The sequence below is a fragment of the Oncorhynchus keta genome, unplaced genomic scaffold (genome assembly GCF_023373465.1).
Source record: "Oncorhynchus keta strain PuntledgeMale-10-30-2019 unplaced genomic scaffold, Oket_V2 Un_scaffold_9739_pilon_pilon, whole genome shotgun sequence".
Lineage (NCBI taxonomy): Eukaryota > Metazoa > Chordata > Actinopteri > Salmoniformes > Salmonidae > Oncorhynchus > Oncorhynchus keta.
Window position 1 is genome coordinate 333,506 of NW_026291018.1, and position 25,564 is coordinate 359,069.

Here is a 25,564-nt window from a genome sequence, read left to right on the forward strand (position 1 = left end):
TATAATTCACATCACTGTGATGCCTAATGACAGCTCTCATATACAGCCACGGTCCTATCTCAGTCATTTGTATAATTCACATCACTGTGATGCCTAATGACAGCTCTCATACAGCCACATCTCAGTCAGTATAATTCACATCACTGTGACGGTCCTATCTCAGTCATTTGTATAATTCACATCACTGTGATGCCTAATGACAGCTCTCATATACAGCCACATCTCAGTCATTTGTATAATTCACATCACTGTGATGCCTAATGACAGCTCTCATATACAGCCACGGTCCTATCTCAGTCATTTGTATAATTCACATCACTGTGATGCCTAATGACAGCTCTCATATACAGCCACATCTCAGTCATTTGTATAATTCACATCACTGTGATGCCTAATGACAGCTCTCATATACAGCCACATCTCAGTCATTTGTATAATTCACATCACTGTGATGCCTAATGACAGCTCTCATATACAGCCACGGTCCTATCTCAGTCATTTGTATAATTCACATCACTGTGATGCCTAATGACAGCTCTCATATACAGCCACGGTCCTATCTCAGTCATTTGTATAATTCACATCACTGTGATGCCTAATGACAGCTCTCATATACAGCCACGGTCCTATCTCAGTCATTTGTATAATTCACATCACTGTGATGCCTAATGACAGCTCTCATATACAGCCACATCTCAGTCATTTGTATAATTCACATCACTGTGATGCCTAATGACAGCTCTCATATACAGCCACATCTCAGTCATTTGTATAATTCACATCACATGTGATTTGCGAGCCATTCTGCTTCACTGTTGGAGCTAGTAACATAAGCATTTAGATGCACCTGCTAATCTGTGTACGCGACCAATAAACTTTGGTCTGATACAGCTACATACCAGAGAGGCTGGTGGGAGGAGCTATAGGAGGACGGGTTCATTGTAATGGTTGGAATGGAATGAATCAAACACGTGGTTTCCATGTTTGATATCGTTCCATTATTCCATTCCAGCCATAACAATGAACCTGTCCTCCTATAGCTCCTCCCACCAGCCTCATCTGCTATATACAATCTCAACAAGACATATCAGCTCTAACCTAAACATACTCCTCGACAATACAGCATAAACAACTGAATGAATGCCCCCTTGCCTCTGTTCAGTGATTGGCTAATATCCATCTCCACTGTATTCATTCTCATAGCGTTTAGCCGCTTAAGAGACAACATGACAGCGACGGCAGCATGTGGAATAAATTAATTCCCTCCGGAATACACTGCCATTTATGGCTCTGCTGCGACACAAAGCGCTGGGTGTAATTAAGTCAATGTGAAACAGCAAATGAATCTTATGAAATGACAGCGTTGTGTCGCCGCAGATTTGGAATAACACTGTGATCTTATGGCGCTATGTAAATGTGGTGGCTGCAGCTCCGTCTGTAATGGATGCTGTGAGTATGCTCCCTCCTACTCCTCCTTAATCCATCCATCCATCAAGGTCTACCACAGACCTATCCATGCTAACAGAGTTACCGGGTATGTATCCCTATGTTACACTATCCCCTCATCATGCAGCGCCAGGGAGAAAATGCCTCCACATTGGTGATAGTCCAGTAGACAGGGAGGACTGGTGTCTGATGGGGTGGGGGCATGCTACCTGCCATAGACAGGAGAGATTCAGGCACAGCTGTGTTTTAACACTAGATGGTAGTGGTGGTAGAAACTAAGGCACGGTTTTGGTGGTAGAAACTAAGGCATGGTTGTGTTGTAACACTAGATGGTAGTGGTGGTAGAAACTAAGGCATGGTTGTGTTGTAACACTAGATGGTAGTGGTGGTAGAAACTAAGGCATGGTTGTGTTGTAACACTAGATGGTAGTGGTGGTAGAAACTAAGGCACGGTTGTGTTGTAACACTAGATGGTAGTGGTGGTAGAAACTAAGGCATGGTTGTGTTGTAACACTAGATGGTAGTGGTGGTAGAAACTAAGGCACGGTTGTGTTGTAACACTAGATGGTAGTGGTGGTAGAAACTAAGGTAACATAGATGGTGTGTTGTAACACTAGATGGTAGTGGTGGTAGAAACTAAGGCATGGTTGTGTTGTAACACTAGATGGTAGTGGTGGTAGAAACTAAGGCACGGCTGTGTTGTAAATGGTAGTGGTGGTAGAAACTAAGGCAAGGCTGTGTTGTAACACTAGATGGTAGTGGTGGTAGAAACTAAGGCACGGTTGTGTTGTAACACTAGATGGTAGTGGTGGTAGAAACTAAGGAATAGTTGTGTTGTAACACTAGATGGTAGTGGTGGTAGAAACTAAGGCAAGGTTGTAACACTAGATGGTAGTGGTGGTAGAAACTAAGGAATAGTTGTGTTGTAACACTAGATGGTAGTGGTGGTAGAAACTAAGGCATGGTTGTGTTGTAACACTAGATGGTAGTGGTGGTAGAAACTAAGGAATAGTTGTGTTGTAACACTAGATGGTAGTGGTGGTAGAAACTAAGGCACGGTTGTGTTGTAACACTAGATGGTAGTGGTGGTAGAAACTAAGGCACGGTTGTGTTGTAACACTAGATGGTAGTGGTGGTAGAAACTAAGGCACGGTTGTGTTGTAACACTAGATGGTAGTGGTGGTAGAAACTAAGGCACGGTTGTGTTGTAACACTAGATGGTAGTGGTGGTAGAAACTAAGGCATAGTTGTGTTGTAACACTAGATGGTAGTGGTGGTAGAAACTAAGGCACGGTTGTGTTGTAACACTAGATGGTAGTGGTGGTAGAAACTAAGGCACGGTTGTGTTGTAACACTAGATGGTAGTGGTGGTAGAAACTAAGGCATGGTTGTGTTGTAACACTAGATGGTAGTGGTGGTAGAAACTAAGGCACGGTTGTGTTGTAACACTAGATGGTAGTGGTGGTAGAAACTAAGGCACGGTTGTGTTGTAACACTAGATGGTAGTGGTGGTAGAAACTAAGGCATGGTTGTGTTGTAACACTAGATGGTAGTGGTGGTAGAAACTAAGGCATGGTTGTGTTGTAACACTAGATGGTAGTGGTGGTAGAAACTAAGGCACGGTTGTGTTGTTAGATGTTGTAACACTAGATGGTTGTAACACTAGATGGTAGTGGTAGAAACTAAGGCATGGTTGTGTTGTAACACTAGATGGTAGTGGTGGTAGAAACTAAGGCACGGTTGTGTTGTAACACTAGATGGTAGTGGTGGTAGAAACTAAGGCATGGTTGTGTTGTAACACTAGATGGTAGTGGTGGTAGAAACTAAGGCACGGTTGTGTTGTAACACTAGATGGTAGTGGTGGTAGAAACTAAGGCACGGTTGTGTTGTAGATTGTAACACTAGATGGTAGTGATGGTAGTGGTGGTAGAAACTAAGGCATGGTTGTGTTGTAACACTAGATGGTAGTGGTGGTAGAAACTAAGGCACGGTTGTGTTGTAACACTAGATGGTAGTGGTGGTAGAAACTAAGGCATGGTTGTGTTGTAACACAGATGGTAGATGGTAGTGGTGGTAGTAGAAACTAAGGCACGGTTGTGTTGTAACACTAGATGGTAGTGGTGGTAGAAACTAAGGCATGGTTGTGTTGTAACACTAGATGGTAGTGGTGGTAGAAACTAGAAACTAAGGCATGGTTGTGGTAACACTAGATGTTGGTGGTAGAAACTAAGTTGTGGTAACACTAGTGGTGGTAGAAACTAAGGCACGGTTGTGTTGTAACACTAGATGGTAGTGGTGGTAGAAACTAAGGAATAGTTGTGTTGTAACACTAGATGGTAGTGGTGGTAGAAACTAAGGCATGGTTGTGTTGTAACACTAGATGGTAGTGGTGGTAGAAACTAAGGCACGGTAACACTGTGTTGTAACACTAGATGGTGGTAGTGGTGGTAGAAACTAAGGCATGGTTGTGTTGTAAACACAGATGGTAGTGGTGGTAGAAAGAAGGCATGGTTGTGTTGTAACACTAGATTGTGGTGGTAGAAACTAAGGCACTAGTTGTGTTGTAACACTAGATGGTAGTGGTGGTAGAAACTAAGGCATGTTTGGTTGTGTTGTAACACTAGATGGTAGTGGTGGTAGAAACTAAGGAATAGTTGTGTTGTAACACTAGATGGTAGTGGTGGTAGAAACTAAGGAATAGTTGTGTTGTAACACTAGATGGTAGTGGTGGTAGAAACTAAGGCATGGCTGTGTTGTAACACTAGATGGTAGTGGTGGTAGAAACTAAGGCACGGCTGTATTGTAACACTAGATGGTAGTGGTGGTAGAAACTAAGGCACGGTTGTGTTGTAACACTAGATGGTAGTGGTGGTAGAAACTAAGGCACGGTTGTGTTGTAACCCTGGATGGTAGTGGTAGAATACCTCTCGCTCTATAGAGACAGAGAAATGGCTATGAACCAGAATTGCATGGAGAGAGGCTGATGAGCTGTAACAAGGCCACAGCCAGGAAGACACTGTAGAGGTAGGAGACTATCACCAAAGGCAATACGTGCTGCTTTCACACTAGGGACTGGCTGATGGAAACCATACATTTATCCGTTATTTTACCAAGTACGTTGACTGAGAACACGTTCTCATTTACAGCAACGACCCGGGGAGTAGTTACAGGGGAGAGGAGGGGATGAATGAGCCAATTGTAAACATAAGGACACGTGTGTCAACTTTTTTATGTGACAATCTAGACCACTTCAAACTAACCTCTGGACTTCAAAGCCAGTTCCACTGTGTTTTTTCATTGTTTCCCTCTAAATCAGGGACTGATTTAGACTCGGGACACCAGGTGTGTGCAATTAATGATCAGGTAGAACAGGAAACCAGCAGGCGACAGACCTCGTAGGGTAGGAGTTGAATATTCCTGGTTTATACAGATGCACATGTGATTGTACTAATGTATTCATAAAAGTCTGCTGACCTATGCATTGATATAATTGTGTTTGTATGAGTGCCTATACTACATACACAGTCCCAGTGGAGGTCAGTGAGGCAGAGGGAACTTATGTATATGAATGTACTGTATGCCTTAGCCATGTGGGTACACATGTGCCTTTTATGTTGATCTCGATGCTTATGATCTCGATGCTTTATGTTGATCTGCTTACTGTATGTGTAAACTGTAGACAGGAAACGAGTGTGTTCTCGCTCACTTTCACACAATACTCTCTCAGTTTCTTTCATGTACTTTGTTCCTGCAGTCTCTTTCCTTCAGACCCTTTCTTTCACATTTGTCATTTCCTTCTCAGGAATATGTTTGTGACAAGCCAGGTGAATTTCCTTCTGCCTTTTTCACCCCATATATATTCTCCTCCTCCCTCCACCAGACCCAGGTTGGGCCTCCCCATTCCAACCACAGTAGAAAAGTGCCGTATTACGCTGGTGGCCTCTCCCTGCCTGTTGTTACCCCTATCCTGCACTTTCACACTGATCCTCCTCAACAGTCAACACCACATTCTAATGTGTCACAGCCGGCTTTCATGGGACTTTTCAGCCATACATGGCTTGGTGGAAACATGCTAACCAAGAAAACTAACCCAGATTACTGCTAACTGGATGGAAACAGGCTAACTGGATGGAAACAGGCTTACAAAGCTAACTGGATGGAAACAGGCTAACAAAGCTAACTAACCCAGATTACTGCTCATTATTGCAGCTCAGCAGCACAGACAGGCTCCAGTAGATGCAGTCCTGCAGCCTACTATACCCTGTAGGGTTATTACACTAAGATGTCCCTTCCTCATCTTGACCTTTAAACCCCCCCACTTCCCCAACCTCCTGTTAAGTGCTAGAAGGCCGTTACAGGACCATTAACGGATGCCCTAATGAGCTTTCCTAGAGACTTTCTCTCAAAACATAAGCCCCTCCCGGCCCCATCTGGCCAGTCACACCACATAACAGTCGCCAGTCCTTCTCTCTCGCTCATTAAGAGCTTTGGCACAGAGGGAAGTGAGAGGATGTGTTCTATCTACAGTGCTCTGGGTTCAATTCACTTCAAAACCCTGCCAGCTAAGTGCACACTGTGCATACTCTCACTTTCTCTGTTGCTCCGACTGTCATTCTCCCTCCATCCCCCTCTCTTTTCAATCAGTCAGTCAGTCTAAAGTAATAGGAGGTAGGAGTGGTTGCAGAATGTTGGAAAAGATGAGAACACACCTTTGGTTTTCTGTTCAGTGACCTGGAAAGAAAGAGGAAGAACATATTAGCAACAGATTTCTTTAAAAGAGTTCACGTAAAAAACACAAGGGACTACAGATGAAAATGAGCTGGCTGGATAAAACTGCCACATTTATTGAAATGTTGATGTGTAGGCCTATTGTCCCTGTCAAATACACATAATAAAGAAAGGAGTCCTAACTGAAGTATGTGTTTTATGTCAATATTTAAAGCAACAGACAATCAATAGGTCTCCTCTCTCGGAGTTAGCCTGCTAGCGTTAGCATGCTACTGGGTTGGTTGCTTGCACTTCAGCCTTGCTCTGACTGAAAGCCAGCCCATTCCATTGGAACAGAATGTTCAGGGAAATGTTCTTATTAGCCTATTATAATGCTACATGTTTAATGTTCATCCCTCCACCGGCTGAGCTTAGGGGCTTTTGCCTGGTGGGTCATGTGGATTAGTTAGCCAGAAAGTTAAATAAGAGGCAGACAACACACACACACACACACAGGTACAGTGGCGTTTGCAGGAACAAACACACACGCTGGCCAGCTCCCCCTTCAGCTCAACTTTCCTCAGACTCACAGGAGGCTGCATGTGATAAAGAGAAGCAGCATGGCACGTTAGCCTGTTTAGCCAACGGAGTGGAAAGGGATCACTTACTGACACGGTTCAGAGCAGAGGGAGCGAGGGAGGGTGAAAGAGGAGAGGAAGAGAGCAGGGCACAGGGTAGAGGCTGATATCATCATCTTGCTTTGTGTAAAGCTACACCATTAAAAACAGGGGTTGGTGCTAGAGGTCGACCGATTATGATTTTTCATGCAGATACCGATTATTGGAGGAACAAAAAAGGGTCGATACCGATTCAATCGGACTATTTTTATTTATATATATTTATAATAATGACAATTACAACAATACTGAATGAACACTTAATATAATACATCAAAATAAATGTCATCTCAAATAAATAATGAAACATGTTCAATTTGGTTTAAATAATGCAAAAACAAAGTGTTGGAGAAGTAAAAGTGCAATATGTGCCATGTAAAAAAGCTAACGTTTAAGTTCCTTGCTCAGAACATATGAAAGCTGGTGGTTCCTTTTAACATGAGTCTTCCATATTCCCAGGTAAGAAGTTTTTTTGTTGTAGTTATTATAGGACTATTTCTCTCTATACCATTTGTATTTCCTTTTATTGACTAGTGGATGTTCTAATAGGCACTTTAGTATTTCCAGCCTAATCTCTGGAGTTGATAGGCTTTAAGTCAAATAGCTGCTAGCAAATGCAGGAAAGTGCTGTTTGAATGAATGCATACGAGCCTGCTGCTGCCTACCATCGCTCAGACAGACTGCTCTATCAAATCAGAGACTTAATTATACTATAATACCACACAGAAATACGAGCCTTAGTTCATTAATATGGTCAAATCCGGAAACTATCATTTTGAAATACGGAACTGTTCCGTATTCTATAGAACGAGTGGCAACCCTAAGTCTAAATATTGCTGCTACATTGCACAACCTTCAATGTCATAATTATGTAATATTCTGGCAAATTAATCACGGTCTTTGTTAGGAAGAAATGGTCTTCACACAGTTCGCAATGAGCCAGGCGGCTCAAACTTCTGCATAAACCCTGACTCTGTTGCACAGAACAGAACGCAAGAGAAGTGACAATTTCCCTAGTTAAAAGAAATTCATGTTAGCAGGCAATATTAACTATATATGCAGGTTTAAAAATATATACTTGTATTGATTTTAATAAAGGCATTGATGTTTATGGTTCGGTACACATTGGTGCAACGACAGTGCTTTTTAAAACACCCGTTTGGCGAAGTAGGCTGTGACTCGATATATTAACAGGCACCACATCGATTATATGCAACGCAGGACAAGCTAGTTAAACTAGTAATATCAACCATGTGTAGTTAACTAGTGATTATGTTAAGACAGATTGTTTTTTATAAGATACGTTTAATGCTAGGTAGCACCTTACCTTGGCTCCTTTCCGCACTCACATAACAGGTAGTCAGCCTGCCACGCAGTGTCCTCCTGGAGTGCAATGTAAGCGGCCAGAATGGGTGTTAAAAAAAACGCTGATTGCCGATTGTTATGAAAACTTGAAATCGGCCCTAATTAAAAATCGGCCATTCCGATTAATCAGTCGACCTCTAGTTGGCACTGTATGAGGTAGTACGGTAAAAACAGGGGTTGGCGCTGTATGAGGTAGTACGATAAAAACAGGGGTTGGCGCTGTATGAGGTAGTACGGTAAAAACAGGGGTTGGCGCTGTATGAGGTAGTACGATAAAAACAGGGGTTGGCGCTGTATGAGGTAGTACGATAAAAACAGGGGTTGGCGCTGTATGAGGTAGTACGATAAAAACAGGGGTTGGCGCTGTATGAGGTAGTACGATAAAAACAGGGGTTGGCGCTGTATGAGGTAGTATGATAAAAACAGGGGTTGGCGCTGTATGAGGTAGTATGATAAAAACAGGGGTTGGCGCTGTATGAGGTAGTATGATAAAAACAGGGGTTGGCGCTGTATGAGGTAGTATGATAAAAACAGGGGTTGGTGCTGTATGAGGTAGTATGATAAAAACAGGGGTTGGTGCTGTATGAGGTAGTATGATAAAAACAGGGGTTGGCGCTGTATGAGGTAGTATGATAAAAACAGGGGTTGGCGCTGTATGAGGTAGTATGATAAAAACAGGGGTTGGCGCTGTATGAGGTAGTATGATAAAAACAGGGGTTGGTGCTGTATGAGGTAGTATGATAAAAACAGGGGTTGGTGCTGTATGAGGTAGTATGATAAAAACAGGGGTTGGTGCTGTATGAGGTAGTATGATAAAAACAGGGGTTGGTGCTGTATGAGGTAGTATGATAAAAACAGGGGTTGGTGCTGTATGAGGTGTATGATAAAAACAGGGGTTGGTGCTGTATGAGGTAGTATGATAAAAACAGGGGTTGGTGCTGTATGAGGTAGTATGATAAAAACAGGGGTTGGTGCTGTATGAGGTAGTATGATAAAAACAGGGGTTGGTGCTGTATGAGGTAGTATGATAAAAACAGGGGTTGGTGCTGTATGAGGTAGTATGATAAAAACAGGGGTTGGTGCTGTATGAGGTAGTATGATAGAAGTGTGTCCAAACAACAAGAACCATATGACGTCACACCTTTTTCTGAGCAGCTTCCTTCTTTTTCTTTTCTTCTTGCTTTCTCTTTTTCTTTTCTTCCATCAAATGGTTCTGGTCTCGTGTTCCCTGCTTCTTCTCTCGGCTGGAACAGAGGATCAAAAGACAGACATGTTTTACAACGCGGTTGCCGGCGAGGTGAGGACTGTCTGCACGTGAACACCTGGAATCCTCCCATGAATTCCATTCTGAAGCAGAGAGTTAGAACTACTCACTGCAGCTCTTTACTGAGGGAATGTACAGACAATAGAAACACCATTAACAGGTTGACCTGCGTGTGTGTGTGTGGCTTGGGTTGTATTGGCTCGGGTTGACCTGCGTGTGTGTGTGTGGCTTGGGTTGTATTGGCTCGGGTTGACCTGCGTGTGTGTGTGTGGCTTGGGTTGTATTGGCTCGGGTTGACCTGAATTCCATTCTGAAGCAGAGAGTTAGAACTACTCACTGCAGCTCTTTACTGAGGGAATGTGTGTGTGTGTGTGTGGCTTGGGTTGTATTGGCTCGGGTTGACCTGCGTGTGTGTGTGTGTGGCTTGGGTTGTATTGGCTCGGGTTGACCTGCGTGTGTGTGTGTGGCTTGGGTTGTATTGGCTCGGGTTGACCTGCGTGTGTGTGTGGCTTGGGTTGTATTGGCTCGGGTTGACCTGCGTGTGTGTGTGTGGCTTGGGTTGTATTGGCTCGGGTTGACTTGTGTGGATGACTTGTGTGGTCTGGAAATTATTAGGAGGCATTGTGGTGCTGGTGGAGGCCAGAGCTGTGGTCCTCTTAGTGTTACTGAAACCCTTGATATGAGGCCCCATTCTTCAATCCCCAGACATCCAGCCAGTACCTACCGCCAACTCCAAGACAACCCAGACTCAGTAGGCTGAGTAAGGCTGCATCTCACCCTGTTATTCACAATACAGTGCACTGCCTGACATCTCTATGACCAGTATTGAATGACCCAGGTAAAGTGAGGCACAGCCACACTCAGTACTAACTGCCACTCCCCAGATCCCTCAGAGTACTGCATCTTACCTGGTAGGGACCCAGCTCTCAGAGACAAAGGCCTGCCAAGCCTCCACTCCACACACATGCTCCAAAGCCATTAAAAAAACACACACAAAAACGACCTGACATTTCCACATCCTTTCACCAGCAGCAAGCTGTTCCAGAGGAGAGGTGGGTATTCAGCGTCCCACATGGCACCCTATTCACTACATTGTCCACTACTTTTGACCAGAGCACTATATTAGGGAATAGGGTGCCATTTGGGATGCGTCCCGATCCTATATTTAGCCTTAATAAGCCTAGGCCTTTTCTCTTTTCACTTAAAAAGCTCCAGCATTTAAGGACAGAGATGGGAGAATAATAACTGCATGGAAAAATACATAAATTGGAATCCGGTTTCATTGAACCGGAGATGAGAAATTGCATCTAAAAATGTAAGCCAAGCATGTGCTGCAATGCCGTGCCATCGCCTGGCAACAAGAGCTCCCGAGGCCTGATGAGTGTGCAGCCAGGTGGAGAGGTGGTGGATGTTGGCCCTTAAGCACTGATCCAGAGTCAGTTAGGTTTTTAGACCGTTGCACAGTGCACTGCATATTAGTCACCGGTCTTCGGGGCATCAGGGTTGACACAGTCTCTAGAAAGACCAAATTTGATTAGTTATTTTTTTACATTTAAACTAGGCAAGTCAGTTAAGAACAAATTCTTATTTACAATGACGGCCAACCCCGGCCAAACCCGGATGACGCTGGGACAATTGTGCGCCGCCCTATGGGACTCCCAATCACGGACGGTTGTGATACAGCCTGGAATCGAACCAGTGTCTGTAGTGATGCGTCGAGCACTGAGATGCAGTGCCTTAGACCACCGGCCCACTCGGGAGCCCAAATCAGGTGTGTTTTTGTTGGAATTCAACATGTCTGAGGGAGAAGGTTTGAGAAAAATGCCTAGCCTATAAAAACAACTACCATAACCAACAGTCTGCTCCCCTTCTTCCATTAGGATACAATATAAACAGAAGGCAAAGAAGCAGGCTGAAGCACAATAAGGCAAGTCTCACAGACTTCAATACAACATAAGGAGGCGCAGTTGCTCACGCAGACAATTAGCAACTAAGCTAAAACAACTGACCTGATCATAGTAACGTGTAAGCTGGCGAATGTCTCAAAGAAATCGCACACAAAAAACGCCGTCTCTCACATATCCACGTAGCCATGCACTGATTGGCCAGCCGACGGGCTAATCAGCCAATCTCGGGGGTTAATCTTGGCTTTGGTCCTCTTAACACTTCACCGGGAGTTACCTCACAGCATGGGCCACAGACTAGCTTGGAACAGAGCTGAGTGCTCCATGTAGCTCCATGTGTTAAGTGGAAAACTGTTGACTAGCCATAAGCCGCTGCAGCGTTCTCCATGTTGGCCTATTTGGTTCCAAAGAGCAGCAGCAGGAAAGAACAGAGCTATTAATAGGCAACTCCTACTGTCTGGCTGTTTTTAGGGTTGAAGACCTGAGATTATGTGGATGGAAATTTGCCTCAGAACTCCGATGTGCTTCCATACCACGGCTAACCTATTAGATCCAGAAATATTTATTTTTGTGGGGCCCAGAGCCCAGCTATTAAGCCTAGCTACAGCTGCTGGATAAATATAGCCACGGTCTCCATTCAACATTGATGCACCGTGCTAGTGTCACATAGTATCAGAGGAATGGAGTGATGGCCCAGCTGATCTAAACTGCTGTCTGTCTAGGCACAGGCTGAGCTGGAAAACATAGACCTAGGCTACACATACTGGAAACTGTCCAGAATCATTTCTGTTCAGGATCAGTTGGTCCTTGTGCAAGACAACTCTGGTAAAAGGACTGTGAAACAAGGACTTTCATTTTTTTAAACCAAATATTACGATTGCAATTTGACTGGAACAAAGATCAAATTGGGCGGCAGGGTAGCCTAGTGGTTAGAGCGTTGAACTAGTAACCGAAAGGTTGCAAGTTCGAATCCCCGAGCTGACAAGGTACAAATCTGTCGTTCTGCCCCTGAACAGGCAGTTAACCCACTGTTCCTAGACCATCATTGAAAATAAGAATTTGTTCTTAACTGACTTGCCTAGTAAAATAAAAGGTACATTTTTTATTTTTTATTTTATTTTTTTTAAATCACTTGGATGAACTGCCGGAATCCTAGAAAGAGAATTACTTATTTGAGAAGGGAAGTTGAAAGCAGCATAGTTCTTGTTTGGAACAATCGGTTGACTGCATTTGACCCAACAGAACAGCATGCAAACATATAGTAACTAACGGCGAGGAGGAACGGTGCTGCTTGGTGTGTTGGGGAAGCCACTGCAAGAGGAAAATAACTATAAAAACATATAGTAACTAACAGGGAGGAGGAGGAACGGTGCTGCTTGGTGTGTGGGGGAAGCCACTGCAAGAGGAAAATAACTATAAAAACATATAGTAACTAACAGGGAGGAGGAGGAACGGTGCTGCTTGGTGTGTTGGGGAAGCCACTGCAAGAGGAAAATAACTATAAAAACATATAGTAACTAACAGGGAGGAGGAGGAGGAACGGTGCTGCTTGGTGTGTTGGGGAAGCCACTGCAAGAGGAAAATAACTATAAAAACATATAGTAACTAACAGGGAGGAGGAGGAACGGTGCTGCTTGGTGTGTTGGGGAAGCCACTGCAAGAGGAAAATAACTATAAAAACATATAGTAACTAACGGGAGGAGGAGGAACGGTGCTGCTTGGTGTGTGGGGAAGCCACTGCAAGAGGAAAATAACTATAAAAACATATAGTAACTAACAGGGAGGAGGAGGAGGAACGGTGCTGCTTGGTGTGTGGGGAAGCCACTGCAAGAGGAAAATAACTATAAAAACATATAGTAACTAACAGGGAGGAGGAGGAACGGTGCTGCTTGGTGTGTTGGGGAAGCCACTGCAAGAGGAAAATAACTATAAAAACATATAGTAACTAACAGGGAGGAGGAGGAACGGTGCTGCTTGGTGTGTGGGGGAAGCCACTGCAAGAGGAAAATAACTATAAAAACATATAGTAACTAACAGGGAGGAGGAGGAACGGTGCTGCTTGGTGTGTGGGGGAAGCCACTGCAAGAGGAAAATAACTATAAAAACATATAGTAACTAACAGGGAGGAGGAGGAACGGTGCTGCTTGGTGTGTTGGGGAAGCCACTGCAAGAGGAAAATAACTATAAAAACATATAGTAACTAACAGGGAGGAGGAGGAACGGTGCTGCTTGGTGTGTGGGGGAAGCCACTGCAAGAGGAAAATAACTATAAAAACATATAGTAACTAACAGGGAGGAGGAGGAGGAACGGTGCTGCTTGGTGTGTGGGGAAGCCACTGCAAGAGGAAAATAACTATAAAAACATATAGTAACTAACAGGGAGGAGGAGGAACGGTGCTGCTTGGTGTGTTGGGGAAGCCACTGCAAGAGGAAAATAACTATAAAAACATATAGTAACTAACAGGGAGGAGGAGGAACGGTGCTGCTTGGTGTGTGGGGGAAGCCACTGCAAGAGGAAAATAACTATAAAAACATATAGTAACTAACAGGGAGGAGGAGGAGGAACGGTGCTGCTTGGTGTGTTGGGGAAGCCACTGCAAGAGGAAAATAACTATAAAAACATATAGTAACTAACGGCGAGGAGGAGGAACGGTGCTGCTTGGTGTGTGGGGGAAGCCACTGCAAGAGGAAAATAACTATAAAAACATATAGTAACTAACGGGGAGGAGGAGGAACGGTGCTGCTTGGTGTGTTGGGGAAGCCACTGCAAGAGGAAAATAACTATAAAAACATATAGTAACTAACAGGGAGGAGGAGGAACGGTGCTGCTTGGTGTGTGGGGAAGCCACTGCAAGAGGAAAATAACTATAAAAACATATAGTAACTAACGGCGAGGAGGAGGAACGGTGCTGCTTGGTGTGTGGGGGAAGCCACTGCAAGAGGAAAATAACTATAAAAACATATAGTAACTAACAGGGAGGAGGAGGAACGGTGCTGCTTGGTGTGTGGGGGAAGCCACTGCAAGAGGAAAATAACTATAAAAACATATAGTAACTAACGGCGAGGAGGAGGAACGGTGCTGCTTGGTGTGTGGGGGAAGCCACTGCAAGAGGAAAATAACTATAAAAACATATAGTAACTAACGGCGAGGAGGAGGAACGGTGCTGCTTGGTGTGTGGGGGAAGCCACTGCAAGAGGAAAATAACTATAAAAACATATAGTAACTAACGGCGAGGAGGAGGAACGGTGCTGCTTGGTGTGTGGGGGAAGCCACTGCAAGAGGAAAATAACTATAAAAACATATAGTAACTAACAGGGAGGAGGAGGAACGGTGCTGCTTGGTGTGTGGGGGAAGCCACTGCAAGAGGAAAATAACTATAAAAACATATAGTAACTAACGGGAGGAGGAGGAACGGTGCTGCTTGGTGTGTGGGGAAGCCACTGCAAGAGGAAAATAACTATAAAAACATATAGTAACTAACAGGGAGGAGGAGGAACGGTGCTGCTTGGTGTGTGGGGGAAGCCACTGCAAGAGGAAAATAACTATAAAAACATATAGTAACTAACAGGGAGGAGGAGGAACGGTGCTGCTTGGTGTGTTGGGGAAGCCACTGCAAGAGGAAAATAACTATAAAAACATATAGTAACTAACGAGGAGGAGGAGGAACGGTGCTGCTTGGTGTGTGGGGAAGCCACTGCAAGAGGAAAATAACTATAAAAACATATAGTAACTAACAGGGAGGAGGAGGAACGGTGCTGCTTGGTGTGTTGGGGAAGCCACTGCAAGAGGAAAATAACTATAAAAACATATAGTAACTAACAGGAGGAGGAGGAACGGTGCTGCTTGGTGTGTGGGGAAGCCACTGCAAGAGGAAAATAACTATAAAAACATTAGTAACTAACAGGGAGGAGGAGGAACAGTGCTGCTTGGTGTGTGGGGGAAGCCACTGCAAGAGGAAAATAACTATAAAAACATATAGTAACTAACGGCGAGGAGGAGGAACGGTGCTGCTTGGTGTGTTGGGGAAGCCACTGCAAGAGGAAAATAACTATAAAAACATATAGTAACTAACGGCGAGGAGGAGGAGGAACGGTGCTGCTTGGTGTGTTGGGGAAGCCACTGCAAGAGGAAAATAACTATAAAAACATATAGTAACTAACGGGAGGAGGAGGAACGGTGCTGCTTGGTGTGTGGGGGAAGCCACTGCAAGAGGAAAATAACTATAAAAACATATAGTAACTAACGGGAGGAGGAGGAACGGTGCTGCTTGGTGTGTTGGGGAAGCCACTGCAAGAGGAAAATAACTATAAAAACATATAGTAACTAACAGGAGGAGGAGGAACGGTGCTGCTTGGTGTGTTGGGGAAGCCACTGCAAGAGGAAAATAACTATAAAAACATATAGTAACTAACAGGGAGGAGGAGGAACGGTGCTGCTTGGTGTGTGGGGGAAGCCACTGCAAGAGGAAAATAACTATAAAAACATATAGTAACTAACAGGGAGGAGGAGGAACGGTGCTGCTTGGTGTGTTGGGGAAGCCACTGCAAGAGGAAAATAACTATAAAAACATATAGTAACTAACGGCGAGGAGGAGGAGGAACGGTGCTGCTTGGTGTGTTGGGGAAGCCACTGCAAGAGGAAAATAACTATAAAAACATATAGTAACTAACAGCGAGGAGGAGGAACGGTGCTGCTTGGTGTGTTGGGGGGAAGCCACTGCAAGAGGAAAATAACTATAAAAACATATAGTAACTAACGGCGAGGAGGAGGAACGGTGCTGCTTGGTGTGTGGGGGAAGCCACTGCAAGAGGAAAATAACTATAAAAACATATAGTAACTAACAGGGAGGAGGAGGAACGGTGCTGCTTGGTGTGTTGGGGAAGCCACTGCAAGAGGAAAATAACTATAAAAACATATAGTAACTAACAAGGAGGAGGAGGAACGGTGCTGCTTGGTGTGTGGGGGAAGCCACTGCAAGAGGACAATAACTATAAAAACATATAGTAACTAACAGGGAGGAGGAGGAACGGTGCTGCTTGGTGTGTGGGGGAACCACTGCAAGAGGAAAATAACTATAAAAACATATAGTAACTAACAGGGAGGAGGAGGAACGGTGCTGCTTGCGTGACGGAGCAGCGCGTGGTGTGTGGGGGAAGCCACTGCAAGAGGAAAATAACTATAAAAACATATAGTAACTAACAGGAGGAGGAGGAACGGTGCTGCTTGGTGTGTGGGGAAGCCACTGCAAGAGGAAAATAACTATAAAAACATATAGTAACTAACGGCGAGGAGGAGGAACGGTGCTGCTTGGTGTGTGGGGAAGCCACTGCAAGAGGAAAATAACTATAAAAACATATAGTAACTAACGGCGAGGAGGAGGAACGGTGCTGCTTGGTGTGTGGGGAAGCCACTACAAGAGGAAAATAACTATAAAAACATATAGTAACTAACAGGGAGGAGGGAACGGTGCTGCTTGGTGTGTTGGGGAAGCCACTGCAAGAGGAAAATAACTATAAAAACATAGTAACATACAAGGAAGGAGGAGGAACGGTGCTGCTTGGTGTGTTGGGGAAGAACACATACAAGAGGAAAATAACTATAAAAACATATAGTAACTAACGGCGAGGAGGAGGAACGGTGCTGCTTGGTGTGTGGGGAAGAACACATGCAAGAGGAAAATAACTAAAAACATATAGTAAAACAGGGAGGAGGAGGAAGGTGCTGCTTGGGTGTGTGTACAAGGGGAAGCCACTGCAAGAGGAAAATAACTATAAAAACATATAGTAACTAACAGGGAGGAGGAGGAACGGTGCTGCTTGGTGTGTGGGGGAAACACATACTGAAGAGGAAAATAACTATAAAAACATATAGTAACTAACGGCGAGGAGGAGGTGGGGTGCTGCTTGGTGTGTGGGGGAAACCACTGCAAGAGGAAAATAACTATAAAAACATATAGTAACTAACAGGGAGGAGGAGGGACGGTGCTGGGAGGAGGAGGAGGGGGGTGGTGGGTGTGAGAACACATACAAGGAAGGGGGGTGGTGGGTGGAGAGGTGGTGGGTGTGAGAACACATACAAGGAAGGGGGAGGGTGTGAGAACACATACAAGGAAGGGGGAGGGTGTGAGAACACATACAAGGAAGGGGGAGGGTGTGAGAACACATACAAGGAAGGGGGAGGGTGTGAGAACACATACAAGGAAGGGGGAGGGTGTGAGAACACATACAAGGAAGGGGGGGTGGTGGGTGTGAGAACACATACAAGGAAGGGGGAGGGTGTGAGAACACATACAAGGAAGGGGGAGGGTGTGAGAACACATACAAGGAAGGGGAGGTGGTGGGTGTGAGAACACATACAAGGAAGGGGAGGTGGTGGGTGTGAGAACACATACAAGGAAGGGGAGGTGGGGGGTGTGAGAACACATACAAGGTGTGAGAACACATACAAGGAAGGGGGGGTGGTGGGTGTGAGAACACATACAAGGAAGGGGAGGTGGTGGGTGTGAGAACACATACAAGGAAGGGGGTGGGTGTGAGAACACATACAAGGAAGGGGGAGGTGGTGGGTGTGAGAACACATACAAGGAAGGGGGAGGGTGGTGGGTGTGCACTCGGTGGGGGGAAGGGGGCTTGCGAGAGACGATAGTCACTGGGCACAGAGCCAAGAATGCCAGCAGTGCAAGACAAATAAGAGCGAGGCTGCTGAGCCCCTGGGAGAAGGGTTGCTTGCTCGCTAGCAACCGCAGCAGCCGCAATCAGACTGCAGCCCCTCTGCTTGGCACGATCGTACATTAGGAAGACAGACCGCACTTCCCAAAACGCTCTGGAAAACGAGATCTGATGTGCCACATTGGAGCCCTTCGGCTATCCCAAAACACTGCTTAAAATTCTCCATCCATCTGCCAAAAAAGGGCAGTTAAATTAAAGAAATCTGGGAAACCAGGCTGGTATTCACAGCGGAATTTGAAAAAGGCTTTTGATAAAGTATGACTGGAATTTATACATAAAAGCCTGGAATATTTCCATTTTGGAGAATCTCTTAAACAAATGGGTTCATTATATTTTATTTGGAATGGCAAGCCAGACAAAATTATAATGAATATTAATTTGGAGAGCATAAAAGATTCAATAATAAATCACCTCACTAAAGGCTTCAATCATACAACAAGGACACTTAAATTCAAACTGGTTCTCTAGCAGCTTAGTAAGAATGGCTCACCCCATGTTCAAGAATGGCTTTTTCCCCAATTACAACCGCTCTCTTCCTTTTATTTGAAAATTAAATCTCCAAAATATGGCTATTTTTAAAACAAGGAATAGAAAACTGGTTGCAATTTCAGTTTAATCCACCAGAAAAGACAGAACAAATATTCCAACAAATACAATGGTTAAACTCAAATAATTTGAAAATAAATTATATAATTACAAATTATAGGACTGGTTGACTTGTCACACATGCAGCTAACACAAATGTCTTCTCAATCTAAAATTAAAACCAACTAATTGCAGCATTACCACAAAAAAAAAATGGAAAAAGCACTTGGAAGGGGAGAAGGCACTTGTCTGTCGGCCCTGCATTACATACCTAAATTTGTTTTGTTTTTAAATGGTGATAAAAAGCATAGCAGTTTCATTTCAGGACAACAACAAAGTGACCGCTGTGCCATATAGATTGCAAGATAGTTGAGAGGAGATTCTCGATGTACCGATTCCATGGCACATGGTTTATGAAATGATACGCAAAACTTTGTTTTTCAATTTAAATTATATAAAATTCTTGCCAATTAAATGTTAAATGTCAATGACCAATTAAATGTTACATTAAAGGTTGATACAACCATCCCAGCACTGCAGACTGCTGCGAAGAGAGAGAATCATTAGAGCACTTGTTTTGGTACTGTCAAATATGTAGCTTGTTTTTGGTCGCAGGTTCAGGAATGGCTGAAGAATTTACCTGGAGCCCACTCTGCAAATAGGACTGCTGGATGATTTGAAAAGTCATAGTCAATTCACCAATAACATAATAATAATCTGAACAAAAATGTTTCTTTAATTTACAATCTGTAGAAACTAAGAGAAAAGAAAGGTTCAGAACATTTGTGAAACATCACATCTGAAAAATATATGGCAAATAGAAATCAAAACTGGATGGTGTTCAGAGATAGATGGCAGGGGTTGATGGTAGCTGAAGGGTGGGACTTAAAATTACTAAATGTGGCTGTTCTCAGACGATCCCACAGGTGAAGAAGCCAGGTGTGGAGGTCCTGGGCGGTTACACATGGTCTGCGGTTGTGAGGCCGGTTGGACCTACTGACAAATTCTCTAAAACGACTTTGGAGGCAACAACTCGTGGACATTCCTGCAGTTAGCATGCCAATTGCACGCTCCCTAAACTTGAGACATATGTGCCATTGTTGTGTGTCAAAATTGCACTTTTTAGAGGGGCCTTATTGTAGCCAGCACAAGGTGCACCTATGTAACGATCATGCTGTTTAATCAGTTTCTTGATATGCCGCACACGTCAAGTGGATGGATTATCATGGCAAAAGGAGAAATGCTCACTAATAAGGATGTAAACATTTTTGTCCACAAAATTGGAGAAATACGCTTTTTGTGCATATGGAACATTTCCAGGATCTTTCATTTTAGCTCATGAAACAAACACGAATGTGTGTGAGAGAGAATTATCCACACACACACACAAAAGTCTGGACACACCTACTCATCAGGGTTTTTCTTTATTTTTACTATTTTCTACATTGTAGAATAATAGTGAAGACATAACTATGAAATAACACATATATAACCAAAAAAAGTGTTAAACTAATTCAAATATATTTTATATTTGAGATTCTTCAAAGTAGTCTCTCTTTGCCTTGATAACAGCATAGAGTAGGTGTGTCCAAACGTTTGAGTGGTACTGTATAGGGAAAGAGAAAAAACAACAACCGGGCAATAGATGATGATATTCCTCTAACATAGAGAAGAGGATCTCCGTCTTCAAAGAACTAGAAGCTATTGTCTATGAAGTCATGCGAATGCTCTGGCCAGGAGATGTTTCAGATGATACACTCTTCCTGGCACTCTTAGCAGGCCCCCAGAAATAAAAGCTATGGATCGGCTCCAGCAGTTGAAGTTCCCGATGACTTTCATCCTCTCCGTCAGTAACCGGGGTCAGTAACCGGGGTCAGTAACCGGGGTCAGTAACCGGGGTCAGTAACCGGGGTCAGTAACCGGGGTCAGTAACCGGGGTCAGTAACCGGGGTCAGTAACCGGGTCAGTAACGGGGTCAGTAACCGGGGGTCAGTAACCGGGGTCAGTAAACGGGTCAGTAACCGGGGTCAGTAACCGGGGTCAGTAACCGGGGTCAGTAACCGGGGTCAGTAACCGGGGTCAGTAACCGGGGTCAGTAACCGGGGTCAGTAACTGGGGTCAGTAACCGGGGTCAGTAACCGGAGCAGCCGTTTCACAAGCCCGGTCAAACAACTTATTGCTCCAATAGATCACAGAACGTCCCCAACAAAATAACTTAGACTCCAATCACGTGGCACTTGCTCTGTTTCCACATTCATCTTCATAAAAAGCCATTATCCAGCAGGTCTGAAGAGTGAAAGGGCTGTATATGAAGGGAAACTTGCGTAGAAAGAAGACTAAATTAAGACCGATCAACGTAATAAATGCTGTCTTTGTGCAGGGCTGGGCAGTCAGGAACTATTTTTACTGAAGCAGGTGAAGAACAACTCCAGAACTTTGTGTAAATTCAATAAAACAACTTGCTGAAGGTCCAACTGATGAGTTAACTGCCATTAACATGTTCAATGGCCCACTTTGGCCAAGTAGCCTTGTCTGCATTTCTTAGTGTAATTAAAAAAATATATATATTATACTAAATATTTTTACATACAAGGCTAAAGGCTATAAAGTCTATTGAAGTACTGACACTGGGCTTAAGAGGCCGTTGGAGTGGAATCAGTGGATGACTCAAATTGGTCACCTCAAGTGGGCCTCTCTTCAGAAGTCTATAAAACCAGAAAGCCAAGCCTTCAGTCAGACCTCAGGGGGACAAACCCTACTGTTCACTTCAAGGGCCTTTCAATAATCTCCCCTTTGCCTCATTTAGGTCTACTTGGAGAATGACAAGTGTTCTGCCCCAGAGCTCAGCCCCTCTGGGAGTGAACATGCGTTAGCAGAGAGAAAAGCCCCAGCGCCAGCTTCATGGCTCATTAAACCTTGGGAGGATGGACGTCCATATCCATTCATGAATTCACTAGTATTCTCCTTCTCTTGGAGAATATCTCAGTGGGGTTTTCAGACTGTGATATTTCCATTGCCAGCTTGCACATCTCTTTGAATTTGCAGTTATAAAATCACCAGGATCTCCCACTGAGATCGATGTTTAATCTAGAACAGAGAGATTCTAATAGTGGGTAGTGGGGAGAAAATCTTCAAGTGTGGTTCCTCCCCAAACTGATATTTCCCTTGCAAGTCTGCACAACTTTACGAATTTGCAATTCAGTGTGTGAGCTGAACGCAAACGACAATCTATTGCAAGGCTATCTGTCAAATCAAACAGACTGGCTGTTGACTGCTTAGTTACACTAACATATGAAACCCACAACAAAGAATGAAAAGGTCCACTCTTTAGATCATCAACAAAAATATGTTTAATAGAGTTGAGCTAATGACTAGTTAGCGACAGAACCTGCTGGGTGTTGGCGGTATTCAGAATCAGATTAAGTGATTCATGTGAAGAGGCTGTGGATCAAGGCTTTTCCTCACTTAGGCGTACACTATACTTCATATTCAGCCTAGTACATCCCCTTGTATGGCACTCAATTATCAAGAATGAATTTGCCTTTCTGGCTGCTTAGAGAACGCCTGAGGACCAAACTGCTGAGTTGGGACTAGGAGAGTGATATGCTTTAGTTATGCTGATCTGTGCTTCGATCGCTTTGTACTTATTCAGACCTGATTAATAAGAACATGGATTCTTCTGACAGTTCTTGAGTTGTTGATATGTGTGTGTTCTTCTTCTAGGCCTTGCCTGGCAAATCTGAGGGGCAGATCAGGGAATCATTTGGGACTATCAACAATGCTAACTTGTAAGAAATAGAGCCAATGAAAACCATTACCTCAGAGATCCTGTCCTGGTTAGCCAATAGTGTGGCATGCAAAGTCAAAACATGTAAACCTATCTCTAAGAAACAGTTTGACATCAGAGCATTTCACAAAGAGCAAGGTTAGTAATTTCAAAGGCAAACAACTACCCTGTAAGCCAAAATACCAGAGCTGCCACAGAAACCTAACCATCAGGCCACTGTGTGTATGCTGAGCTGAGGAGAGGAACTGAGTGCAGGCCTAAGACCTGATCTGTATAGTAATCAGAGCATTAAGAGTGTGTGTGGGGTGGTCGATGTCAACTGACTGTGAAGACAGTGTAATGACAGATGTCACAGGGATAAGGGGATACAGGAAGAGAAAATGTGTTTCAATTAAAAAGAGATTATGACATATTGACAATTCAAAGGATTCCAACTGTAGAAGAACAGCTCATTGTGCCATGGAGTCCCTCTCGCTAAAATAATGGTACGGGACATCTTCCTATAAACACATCTAGGGACGGGTGTTGACTAGCATAAGCTAAACTGCTGCAACACCTGATGGGTCTATCCATTTTCACAAATAACCATGTGCTTTCATGCCTCTATTCAAATAAACAAAGCCTTGTGAACAATAAAGCAACCTTCCTCTGGAGCGCATTCCAACTCTGGCAACATGGCCCATCTTTCAGCCTGGCAAGCCCCTTCCTCTCTGGGAGACTCATGCCAGGGCAGCCCAGCCATTATGACTGCATGCCCAGAGCAGGAGGCAGTTGCCATCAACAATAAATGTGTATTCATGTCAGAGAAAGCAAGAGGAGGAAATCGCTTGCTCGTCGCTACCTTTTAAAAATCAGCAACCCACAGAAACATGGCAGGCTTAAGCAGAGAACCAAGCTTGTAGGTGTGGACCCAGCTTCAGCCATGTCTGTTTGGTTAGACTAGAGAGATTTGATTGGCTGTATTCCGACCACACAAGGGCCAAAGGTTACGTCTAGATGGGATGCAGTTTGTCAAATTTGATGCCAAAAGTTGTTGCCCTAACCCAATTCTGCTAACCTGCAACGAAAAGTCAATTTGGACAAATACTGTATCTCTTCTAGACAAGACCAGGGCCAAAGCAATTAACCAGAAGTGCCATGAGAATTGGAAAGGATCCAAGATGGACTTCCAAACCACTCTTATCTCAAATGTGTATAACCTCAGATAGAGCCCGCAATTCCTTGGCTAATTTAACCACCCTCATAACCCTAACCCATTGGATAGTAGTCCTGCTTGTGACCCCAACCAGCTCATTTTGTATCTGTATTTGACTACATTGTCTATTTTATCACCACAGCAGTACCGAATGCCTACCTGCCTACTCTAGAATAGATCTATGTGCTTAGCATTTCAAACACATATGCCAGTCGGCATGCGCATGTGGGATGTTGTTGAAACATGCGCATGTGGGATGTTGTTGAAGCCCATTATTAAATGTCATTGGTTAATGCAAATGTCACGGTCAAAGTTGCTTCTTTCTAGCTATACTGATAATTTTCCTCCCAGTCTGCATTATGTTTGCATTTCAGATCAGTTTTGTTTCCTTTTATGAATACATTTTAAAGATGTTTTTATTAAAATCACTTCATTGTAATAAAACAAGACCTTGGTAGTCAAATTTAGAAAATTGCCAACAATGTTGCAATACTCAAACATGAAGGCATTAGGCACTGTTTTGATAAATTGATGCTGTTTATCAATCGGAAGCTGCAGCCGCATATCAGGGGCGCTTTGCTTGGATGCGAATCCCCGCCCCTCTTTAAATATTTCTCTAAATAAATCATGTTAAAAGATTAGAAAATACAATACGTCTTACCTCATTTCCCACGGTGGGCTTTGGTGAATTTGAATTCAATTTGAGGTGTAATTTGCATGACAATAATCGATGTTCTGTCCTTGATACCCTTAGCACAGACCAATATTTCGGTCGCAGCAAGAAGCTACAGTAGCAAAGCAATACAGCTACCGTTAGCTCTCTGTAGTCCTAACCATTTGGCAAAGTTTTAGGTTCAAAACGTGTTCTCTAGTCTCGAATTTAATTGCAAACAACCAAAACAAATGTTGATTATCTCAGGAAACAACGTGAAATAGAGCAAGTGTCAGAGAAAGGAAGAAATGGCAGCGAGTGCGATATTTAAGCAAACAAGCTAGCTAATGTCAAGCAAGATAAAGTATATCGGTGCAACTTGTGTACTTTTTCAGCTAAATATAAAAAACACCATATGCATTTTCAGTAACCTACCTTGTCTTTGATGAGCTGACATTTTTAAAGTGCAAAAAAAAAATGTTTTACAGCACGCGACTGTAAAATGTTCGCAAATAGAGGAATCCAAGAGAGCAAATTCTTGCAAAATCCAATATTTGGAGAGGGGGTATTTCCAAGATATCCATTAAAACATCGTCGATGATAATTCCTACCGTTCAGCGGGCTTTCGTTAGTGGTGCCTCTGCAGCCATTTTGTTCAAACTAGCGATAGCAGCAGCTCGCGACGCTTCAATCCGAGGTACAGGACGTGCATCTGTCCCTTGCGACTGGCCACGTGACCTCCAATAACAAACTGGTCCCACTCAGAGGCGCCACATGCTCCGCCTCGCCGTTCCCATGACAACTACAGTGGCCAATCTCTCTCTACCTCCTTGTTTCCTTGCCTGCCTTCCTTCCTCTCCCTTTCTGACTTTCTTACTAAGAAAGCAATGCAATGCAATAGCTATACAGTGTTTGAGCTCACAGTTCTGTAGCTTTTGAAGATTTAGAATGTTTAGTTCCTAATGTGTTATGTGAGCAAGTGCAATGTTTATGCTTCGCTGGTTATGTACTTTTCACCCACAGAGGGCACAATTTCAACACATCTTATGTTGATCATACACCAGCACTTACAAACATGTTAATGCTCTCTGTGCCAGCCCAGCATTCCATTCCTATTTGCATAAACACACACATACACACCAGCAGTACTCCACACCATGCCTTCTTTTTCTATAGTATTTCTTGTTGTTGTTGCAAACAAAGAATGAAATAGATGTTTAAGTGGATTCCACAGGGTTCTCTAGCAGCTTACG

At 43.8% G+C, this 25,564-nt stretch overlaps 1 protein-coding gene and 1 long non-coding RNA gene across 11 annotated transcripts in view; one reads left to right on the forward strand and one right to left on the reverse strand.

Moving 5' to 3' along the window:
* LOC118382940 (trinucleotide repeat-containing gene 6C protein-like) overlaps positions 1-25,063 on the reverse strand; it is an 86,062-nt gene extending 60,999 nt beyond the window's left edge. For 2 of the 8 annotated variants that reach the window (XM_052517761.1, XM_052517760.1), the window contains exons 1-3: positions 11,469-12,057; positions 9,337-9,439; positions 6,156-6,177 (exon numbers count right to left, since the gene is read on the reverse strand). In XM_052517761.1, the coding sequence (XP_052373721.1) occupies positions 6,156-6,177; positions 9,337-9,439; positions 11,469-11,476 (133 nt within the window). In that variant the 5' untranslated portion in view covers positions 11,477-12,057. Of the gene's footprint in view, positions 1-6,155; positions 6,178-9,336; positions 9,440-11,468; positions 12,058-24,746 lie in introns of those variants that run through there. The other 6 variants (XM_052517755.1, XM_052517753.1, XM_052517759.1 and 3 more) reach the window with 4 other exon arrangements.
* On the forward strand, positions 8,152-9,323 carry LOC127929673 (uncharacterized). 3 transcript variants are annotated; one of them, XR_008135734.1, is made up of 4 exons: positions 8,152-8,387; positions 8,424-8,783; positions 8,892-9,071; positions 9,107-9,323. It is a non-coding gene; the product is annotated as an uncharacterized LOC127929673 (long non-coding RNA). The 3 variants fall into 3 exon arrangements; XR_008135732.1 differs by having other exon boundaries at positions 8,424-8,711; positions 8,784-9,071; XR_008135733.1 differs by having other exon boundaries at positions 8,424-8,675; positions 8,784-9,071.
* Positions 25,064-25,564: the final 501 nt, after the last annotated feature.